This window comes from Gossypium raimondii, chromosome 2, assembly GCF_025698545.1.
Source record: "Gossypium raimondii isolate GPD5lz chromosome 2, ASM2569854v1, whole genome shotgun sequence".
Taxonomy (NCBI): Eukaryota; Viridiplantae; Streptophyta; class Magnoliopsida; order Malvales; family Malvaceae; genus Gossypium; species Gossypium raimondii.
Genome location: NC_068566.1, coordinates 46,827,718 through 46,837,536, shown reverse-complemented (window position 1 = coordinate 46,837,536; position 9,819 = coordinate 46,827,718). Strand labels below are relative to the sequence as shown.

The 9,819-nt window shown below is 31.2% G+C and overlaps 2 protein-coding genes across 3 annotated transcripts; both read left to right on the top strand.

Moving 5' to 3' along the window:
• The first annotated feature begins 709 nt into the window (after positions 1–709).
• On the top strand, positions 710–2,791 carry LOC105789244 (autophagy-related protein 8f). Of its 2 annotated transcripts, none has more exons than XM_012616544.2 (6): positions 710–847; positions 1,135–1,173; positions 1,269–1,324; positions 1,428–1,480; positions 2,309–2,427; positions 2,514–2,791. In XM_012616544.2, the coding sequence occupies exons 2-6, from the start codon at positions 1,137–1,139 to the stop codon at positions 2,612–2,614; spliced, it is 366 nt and encodes a 121-aa protein (XP_012471998.2). In that variant the 5' UTR covers positions 710–847; positions 1,135–1,136; the 3' UTR covers positions 2,615–2,791. The 2 variants fall into 2 exon arrangements, with proteins under 2 accessions (XP_012471998.2, XP_012471999.2); XM_012616545.2 differs by having other exon boundaries at positions 1,132–1,173.
• A 4,010-nt stretch (positions 2,792–6,801) lies between these two features.
• On the top strand, positions 6,802–8,502 carry LOC105789910 (L-lactate dehydrogenase B). The gene is made up of 2 exons (XM_012617216.2): positions 6,802–7,603; positions 7,956–8,502. The coding sequence occupies exons 1-2, from the start codon at positions 6,995–6,997 to the stop codon at positions 8,397–8,399; spliced, it is 1,053 nt and encodes a 350-aa protein (XP_012472670.1). The 5' UTR covers positions 6,802–6,994; the 3' UTR covers positions 8,400–8,502.
• The last annotated feature ends 1,317 nt before the right edge of the window (positions 8,503–9,819 follow it).

The following is a 9,819-nucleotide window of genomic DNA, read 5'->3' as shown; positions in this document are numbered from 1 at the left end:
TAGGTTGCTTGTTCGATTAATATTAGATTTAGATTATTTCAACCACGAATCATTTCAAATTCAAGTCAATTCTTACTTAGGGTCAATTCAAATTCAAGTTGAACAAGTTTAAATTATTAACTTTTTGTAATCCAACCAAATTAAATTGAATCTAAATTTAAACTTATTGAATCAAGTTTTCATATTTTAATCGAATTGACAAGTCTAAGATCAAATAAAAATAATCATAGAGTTAATGTAATTCTTAGTCATTTGACTTAGTAACTATATCCACTTTGATTACTGTATTTATGTTGTCCAATTTTGAATTTCATAAAAATCATAATAACATGACATTCTGAAATTGTATTACACTCACGGATTGAAACATTTTAGTTAAAAAAATATATTAATTTTCCTTAAATTTCTTTTAGAATTATGGGGTCAAAAGAGTCAAAATAGACTTGGGTAAGATCCAATTAAAAAGCTGTTTCATCTATAGATCCGGGCATATTCGTATTATCCATTGTGACTCCCCACCCTGACCCCATACTTGCCACGTATCATCATCATCATCATCATAAGCCGTTGGATGATAGCTTGTAAACTACCATGATAAGTTTTGCTAAGCCCTAAACAAATGAAAACCAATGAAATCATCCCACGTGGACTAATTACCTATGATTTAGTACACATTAAGAAGTCTAAAAGGATTAATCTTTTCAACCTCCATAAATTAAAAAGCTGCAGATATTATTTTATTTTATCTTTTGAAGCAAAAGCCACGAGCTTTCAAGCCCTTGAAGGATTGTTCTTCCTCCATTGATCTGCAAAAAAAAGCTTTCTTTTTTGTGTTCATCTTCTGAAGGTTTGCCTTTACCCATCCTTTTTTTTTGTGGGTGATTACCAAGGATAGTTTTTTGGCCTAAAAAAACAAAAGGGATAGTTTCTATTTTAATTTGTTTTTTTTGTTATAAATTTCTCTTTAAATTTTTTGTGTAAAGGAAACAACTTTCTGATCGGAAAACAAATTTGATGTTTTGGGTTTGGTGTTTTTTTGACTTTGGCCCCATCATTGCTTTTTGATTCTTTGAAATTCATCAAGAACTAAATAAGAAGTGTTTTTGACTTAATTTTGGTTGGTTGTTTTAGTAGGAATGGCAAAGAGTTACTTCAAGCAAGAGCATGATCTTGGTATGTACCGTAAATCATTTATTTTGTGGTAGATCAGTGTGAATTATGGTAATATTTTTGAAGTTAATGAATTTTCTTTTTGGCTTTGGCTTTAGAGAAGAGGCGGGCTGAGGCTGCTAGGATTAGGGAGAAATACCCTGATAGAATACCAGTAAGGATTGAGCTTTTACCTTCATATATTGTGTATTGCAATAGATTTTGTATATAGTTATAAGAGTTAAACAAAAGAATAACATTTTTTGTTGTGTTTTAAGGTGATCGTGGAGAAGGCAGAGGGAAGTGATATACCAAACATTGACAAGAAAAAGTAAGCATCACTAATCACCATTATCTTGGTTTCATTGCCTTTATATAGTTCTTTATCTCTTGCATTGTATCTTCACCTGGTTTAGTGTTTGTGATGAATTGCTGATAGGCATCTGTAGTTAGAATGAAATACGATAAAGGGGTCATTATTTGATGGTTTGGAACAGGTTTGATGATGTCAATAATGCTGATGATGTTTAATACTTCTTTGTGGTATCATTGTTTCTGTGTTAATGCTGAAGCTAGTCCCTGTTTCCGTGTACCGATTAGTTGCCTTGGACGTATGGTGTCATGCAATTGCTTATTCATTTCGATTTGTTGATTTTTCCATTGGGAGTCATTGTTTCATTCTTGAAACCCCATTTACATATACCAATTAGTTTGCCTTGGATGTGCCGCGTCATGCAATTGCTTATTTATTTCCATTTGTTGATTTTTTCCATAAGGAATTATCGTTGCATTTTTGAAATTAGTTGCCTTGGACATATGCCACCATGCAATTGCTAATTTATATCCGTTTGTTGATTTTTCCATTGGGAATCATCTTTTCATTCTTGAAACCCCATTTCTGTATACCGATTAGATGCCTTGGGCTTATGCTGTCATGCAATTGCTTATTTATTTCGATTTGTTGATTTTTCCATAAGGAATCATCGTTTCATTCTTGAAACCCCAATTCCATACACTGATTAGTTGCCTTGGACATATATCAAAGCTATTTCTCATTGTTTTACACCAAATAGTTGCCTAGGAAGCTTAGGACATATAGAGACATGCAATTGCTTGTTATTTTCCATCGAGCACTCTGTCCTAAACTGAATGATGACAGGTACCTTGTCCCAGCCGACTTAACTGTTGGTCAATTTGTATATGTCATTCGTAAAAGGATCAAACTGAGTGCAGAAAAAGCAATATTCATGTTTGTTGAAAATGTCCTCCCACCAACTGGTAATCCTATGGAAATTTATAAATCTTTCATTGCTTGTTAGCCGAACCAAAGAAGGGCTAAGTCCGTTTCTTGGTTTTTTTTGAAGGTGCCATTATGTCTGCCATATACGAAGAGAAGAAGGACGAAGATGGATTTCTTTACGTTACTTACTGTGGGGAGAACACGTTCGGGGATCTGAGTTCTTAGTAGTCTTTGGTAGATTCACCGGGACATTCGTTTTATGTTTTTACTCGTATTCCACTGCATTTTATCTACCATCACCATGTCTATTGTCTTTGTGCTGGTAATGTGGTTTTAAAGACCTGATGTACAGTTGCATGCTGTATATAACTTTTTAAAAGATTTCTGCAGTATGTTTAAAAATTTCCCTTTGGTCTTATTATCACTTAAGCTTGGTAGATTATAATTAAACCCACAACCAAAAGAATGATTAACTTTACTTGATGGGGTATGAATGTAACAATGGATTTGGCATTGTGCTTAACCAGCCCAACAAAGTTTTGTTACCAGTTTAGCCCATAATTTGGGCTCAAATAAAGAACTTAGGTTTTTAAAATTTTTTTTTTGGTGAATTACAGTAATAGCGCAAAAACTGAACAATAAACAAGACTAATACGATTCAAACTTAGGTCACATTTGGGGCGGTGAACACCCTTGACTATTAAATTCTAAATTTTGTGAATATGAAATTTTGAGAATATGAGAGAAGACATGGTATGTTTTATTTGGTTTTGAAAAATATTTTTTTATTTTATTACAAAATCTTGCTTGAATTCATTTCTTTGTCAAAGCCCGATTTTTAGTTCTATATTTTTGCTCAAATGTTCTTATTTCTCGGACGAGTCTTCGAGCCTGGGTGGGTGACCTAACTCTTGATTAGGCCTAGTTCAGACTAGGGTAATAGATTTGATATTTAAAAACTATTTAAAAAGGAATTTTTTAATAGGTTAGTTAATTTAAAGTTAAAAATCTTTATTTTCAATTTTTTATTGTTTTATAAAATATTTTTAGTAAAAATATTAATTATTATTTTTTAATTTTCACATTTTCATATTCCAAAAATTATTTTAAAATTTTCAGTCAAAGACATCTTTTTTAATAGTTTCTTAAAATCAAACGAAGTCTTAATCTTCTGTTTCACTTTTTTTACTAGTATCAAAAGTCTTAATATAACATTTAGTCATTGAATTTTTTTGGTGCACGTTAGTTTTGAAATTTGATAATTTTTCTCAATTTTAATATTCGTGGTGATGTGACACTTGAATATTGTGTCACATCACCATTTATTTTTAAAAATATTATAAATTTTAAACATGAAGTGTGACAATTTTAGAATTTCACGTTATCACATATAACTAAAACTAAAAAAGTTATCAAAATCCAAAATTAACATGGATAAAAGAAAATGTAGAAATGAAGTAAATAAAAATTGGTAAGTTGAGGAGTAAATGTAGGAGTCTTCATGCTCATAAGATGTAATGTTTCTTTTGGCATAAAGAATGAGCACGTGATCCCATGCAAATGTTCGAGGTTGATTCACGCAGTGTATGGTTATATGATTTGAGTATAAATACCGAATGCATGGTTACATATAAGTATATTTATGTTGTACCTATATAGTTATATAATTATATGTATCTTCCATGCCATAAGGTATTATAGGACCTTTATTATTATTATTATAAAGCCTTCCTTAGGTAAGTGAGTGCTCCCTAATGTTTTAGAGAAAGCTTTCTTGTAAGATAGGCAACGTATTGATACCCCAAACATTGTAGCCAAATTTTAGATAATAGGGGATCAAAGTTTCTTTACTTAATTTTTGTATCAATACCTTCTTTTTTAAGGTACTGATATCTTATGTAAAGGTATCGATACCAAAAGCCAAACTTAGTAATTGATGATAAGATCGTTGAGTTTAGATTTTTGGTTCTTAATAATTAATTATTAGTTTCCTATCAGTGGAATAGCAATTTGATTAACAGTACAGAACATCTTAAAAGAATTAAAACTACTTTTGGTGTCTCCAGACATCGAGTGTAGCATTGCTTGATCAAGACTATTGCTGGTTATGGTTAAGGGTGTCGCATGATAAACAAGGATTATCTCCAATGTGAGTAATAAAAGCACAATTCTTTTCAATATTAACTTTTTTCCAACTTGTAAATCCTTTAAATATATCCTAACCGGGTCACTCATTAAGTTGAATGTTAAAAAGGTAATATGATAAACAATATAGAGCGTCCGTAGTTGGAGAATACTCAAGCCATGCAAGAAGAAAATTGAGCAAACCAAGAATACAGGAAACACTTTAGATGCTTTTCTAGTGAATATGGATAACTAGGGAGATGATTTTGATATAAATTTACTCTCAAGTAAGCTTCTCGAGTTCCATTCCGTTGATTAATTGGATACTCTTACATTAATCGATAAAGGAAGACAATAAACTTAGGAGGAGATTGACTAAACATCTAAGTTTTTGGCTTTTTTCAGTTCATAGCATGTGGGGTCATTCATCATATTTATATATTCATAACATGGGCATCTTCTTTTTATATAGATGAAGTTGAAGATAAACTCAAATTTATAAACGCGATGAATGACTCACATGCTATGAATTGAAAAAAAAAAGGAAGAAGCTGAAGCCCCAAAGGCATGTGTATCCCTTGATAGTTTCTTGGAGAGTTGAGACAATCAACTAAGTTTAAGCTTATATGAGCAGCTAATATTTAAAGAAATAAATTTAAATTAACATGTTTATGGCTTATATTTATTATAAATAATTAAGTTGTTAATTAAAACCATAAAATTCATTTTAATTTATTTAGTATATACTAAAAAAAATTCAAAAATTGTTGGGAGCCAACTTAATTTATTATATACATTTAGAAAAACTAATGTTCAATGTTTTTAAAATTGAATTGATGGTCGAATCAATCAGGCTATCAATTCATCAGTTCGACCAGTTTAAGTAAGAAATATTAAAAAATTTAGTGATTTAATCGGCTTGTATCGGTTTTCAATCTAATTAGTTCAGTATCATTCTCCAGATCAATACCTCGATCGATTCCTGATTCAATAAGTTTGATCTGGTTCAAACATCATTGTCGATATTAAAATATATTGTTATTAAAACAAAAACAGTAACAATGTGTTTTACAATGATAAAACACATTGCACATCGAAAAATAGAACATAGATTAAGAGATAAAATAAACGATCGCAACATTCAAAAATATTGAAGTTTAATTTAGTAAAACATTTGAACTCAGCCATAAAGAGCCCCTGGTTTTTCATGTACTTGGGAAACCAGCAAAGCAAAGAGTACCAGTCGGGCAAACTTGGTCTTTGCTGTGATCTTCAACCACCAAATACAATTGTGTCGTAGAAATTGGAGGCAGATGAAAAGTTCTCCTTTGCTGAAAATTTGGGAAAATAAAAGCTATCTTGGTTTCCACAAGCTTGATTAAATAAAAGAAAGGATTTTGAATTTTCTTAATTACCATGCAATTGCTGTTTATGTTCCTTGTTTAGAACTCAAACCAGTGGGCTCCAACATTGTGATTCAAGGACTGGAATTTCTTCTAATGTTGCAAAAGTTCTATACTTTGGTCAAATTTTTTCTTTTGGTCCTCCTACCATTAGTTAGTTGTTAATATTATTAGATATTTTAGCTGTTAATTTGTTTGCAGTATGAAAGTAGAATGATTAAATTAGATTAAATTATATTTTATTTTTCATAAGAAAATTAATATTTAAATATGTATTTCTTTTACTACCATTTCAGATATTGATAACAAAATTTTAATGTATGCCTTATAATATTATATATTATATATTATAGATTTAATATAAATGAAATAATATACAAGATGTAATATAATATATTACATAATTAAAGAACAAAAGTCAGGCAGATCAAACATAAATTTTAAATGTTGAAACTCAAGTTTAATCTATATTTCAAATGAACTTAAATTTTTTTGTCAAAACTCATTTTGTGAGTTTGATGTTTTATCCAAATCCTACCAAATATCAATCAAGATTTCGAGTTTAGAGTGAGCAATTAGACCTTTAAACAAAATTAAATTAAATCTTTAATTTAAACATAAAGAGATACCAAAACAAAGTTTTATCTTTAGTTTTAGTTTTAATCTTTTAATTTTTTAATAGATCAATTAAAACGAGTTCAATGACTAATTCTTCATATTTTATAAATTCAGTAAGAAAATAAACACTGAAAAGCTGATTGATATAGATTAAAGTAAAAAAAAAAAAAACCCTTTACCGCTTAATTTTTAATATTATAGAAAATTGGAACGTGCAATAAAGCATGCCACTAAAAATGGAAACTTGGGATCTACCAAAAGGAAAAAATTATGGAAACTTGGAGAAGTTGTCTTCCAGAAACGATATTGTTGACCGTCGAAATTAACTGAAAAAAACCCCAATGACACGACATTCTTCTTCTTCTCCGTTCAAACCCTCGTGTTTTTTACCAGCTATAAATCCCCCCTCAAATGAATCATTCAAAACAATTCAAATTTAACTTCCAATTCTCATTTCACAATGCAAATGAATGGTTCATCTTCTTCTTTTGGTCCAGGTGGTCTAGACTTGGCTCAATCCTTTTTCAAGCCTATCCAAAACGGCGCCCCACCGTCTACCACTAAGCGCCACACCAAAATCTCCGTCGTTGGAGTTGGAAACGTCGGTATGGCAATAGCCCAAACCATCCTCACCCAGAACTTAGCCGATGAACTTGCCCTTGTCGATGCTAAGCCCGATATGCTCCGTGGGGAAATGCTTGACCTGCAACACGCCGCTGCGTTCCTCCCACGTACTAAGATCAGTGCTTCAGCTGATTACTCCGTGACTGTTGGGTCGGACCTGTGTATTGTTACGGCTGGAGCACGTCAAAAACCTGGTGAGTCCAGGTTGAATCTGTTGCAGAGGAATGTTGCTTTGTTGTCGGATATTATACCTCCGTTGGCGAAGCACTCGCCGGATTCGATTTTGTTGATTGTTTCGAATCCGGTGGATCTGTTAACTTATGTATCGTGGAAACTTTCGGGATTTCCGTCGAACCGAGTCATTGGTTCGGGTACGAACTTGGATTCGTCGAGGTTTCGGTTCTTGATCGCCGATCATTTAAATGTCAATGCTCAGGATGTGCAGGTCAGTTTGGTATTAATTTTCTTATAATTTATGCATCAGTATTTGTTGAAAATGGCGGAAGCTTTGGGAGATAAGTTTTGAAGTGTTGTTTGTTAGATAGTGGGTCGAAACAATTAATAACGAAACGAATTGTCTTTGTGATCGAACTCGACATTAAGGGCACATATTTTAATTTTATATATAAATACAACGAATAAGCCCACCTATTTAATGGGCTAAACACCAAACTCAATTATCAAAGTTATAAATAAATAATTAATTAAGCTTTTTATACTATATATTTTTCAGTAATATGAGATTACTATCATTACAAACTACTAACTATTCGAAATGCTTGTGAAAATATTTGCAGGCCTACATAGTTGGAGAGCATGGAGACACCTCGGTGGCACTATGGTCGACCATTAGCATCGGTGGAGTACCGGTTTTAAGCTTCCTAGAGAAACAACAAATCGCCTACGAGAAACAAACCCTCGAGAACATTCACAAAGAAGTTATCGACAGTGCATACGAAGTGATCAATCTCAAAGGCTATACATCTTGGGCAATTGGCTATTCGGTGGCTAATCTAGCTAGAAGCTTGCTTAGAGACCAAAGAAAAATCCACCCAGTTTCAGTCTTTGCAAAAGGGTTTTACGGCATCGACGGCGGCGATGTTTTTTTGAGCTTGCCGGCACATCTCGGTCGAGGTGGTGTCTTGGGTGTCACTAATATCCATTTGACGGATGAAGAAGTGGAAAAGCTTAGGAAATCGGCTGAGACTATACTTGAAGTTCAAAACCAGTTGGGATTTTAAGGAACGATGGAGACTATGGAGACTTTAATGAATAAAAGTATTAGGAGTCAGATTGTATTTTGCTGTTTCTATTTTAAAAATAGGTAAATTAATCCCTATATGTTAGATCAAAGAATAACATTTTGTTAAAATTTCATCTATTTTTATTGTTAAAAATTAGTCCTTATACGTGATCAGTATAAGGTATACGTGACATGTCATATGTCACTATCGATTATTCTATCACCAAGTCGGTTTTAATAGTGCGAGATGGATAAAATTTTAATAGATTGTACTAATTTGTTTTTGATTTAACATACACAAACTAATTTGTTCTTTTTAATAAAAAATAAAATAAAAATAAAATTTAAATTTTAGTACATAGACTTTCATAGTAGTTTTACCAAATTTAATGTTGTATTGGTACCTTTATAGTTTATATAAGGACCTTTTAAACTTAAATTTTCGATGATTGGGTTTATGGTTTAGTTAATGTTTGTGTTTATACGTGTATAATGAAATATTTCCATTCAACATTGTTGTATACTTTTGAGGGTTGTAAGTTTGAGTGAAATTAGATACAAAAGATGACTATTTTGAATAGAATGTTTATTTTCTCAATTTGAAATGTAAAAGGTGTGCTTTATAAATTAAAAATTCTAGTAGGGGAGAATAAAAGTGGGAAAAGAAAAGGTGTAATGATAAATTTAATCTTTAATGTTTATATTTTTATCAATTTGGCCTTTATTCTTTTTTGAAATAAATTTAGTAATTAATCTTTAAAATGAGTTAAATCACTTTTTAAATAAAAATACTGGTTAAAACATTAATTTTAAATAATTTTAATGTGACAACTTGTGTTATGTATGGTAATCTATATATACTTCATGCTAACATGATATTATTTATCTTATATACTAGGAAACAATGGTGCAACAACTCTTTCCACTATAACAAATTGGTTTCAAGAGTTGTAAATATATATAGTTATTAGTTTAAAAAAACACCAAATGCAGCCCATAAATTGCCCATTCATTATCTGCCAAAGCAGAGGTTAGGGATGGGAATGAAACAGGATGAAGGTAGATGTTGTTAAATTCACCACTGTTCCATAGTTAGTACACTTTGCTCCACTATCCGTCCTGCTCCCCTGTGGATGTATAATCTTAAAATCCACTATCATCTCCATGGATGTTGGATGCATCCATCCTCGCTTTACTTTGATCTGTTTCAATTTAATTTTTGCTATTTATTTTTAATATTTTCAAAATCAAGTAAAGATTTAAACACAATTTTTTAGAAAATAATATTTAAATATAAAATATATGAAAATTTTTATAATATATTATTACATTTTGACCTTTTTAATAGTTATATATATAAGAATAAAATGATAATTTTATATAATGGAGTAAGGTGAAGTGGAGTGAAACAAGCAATT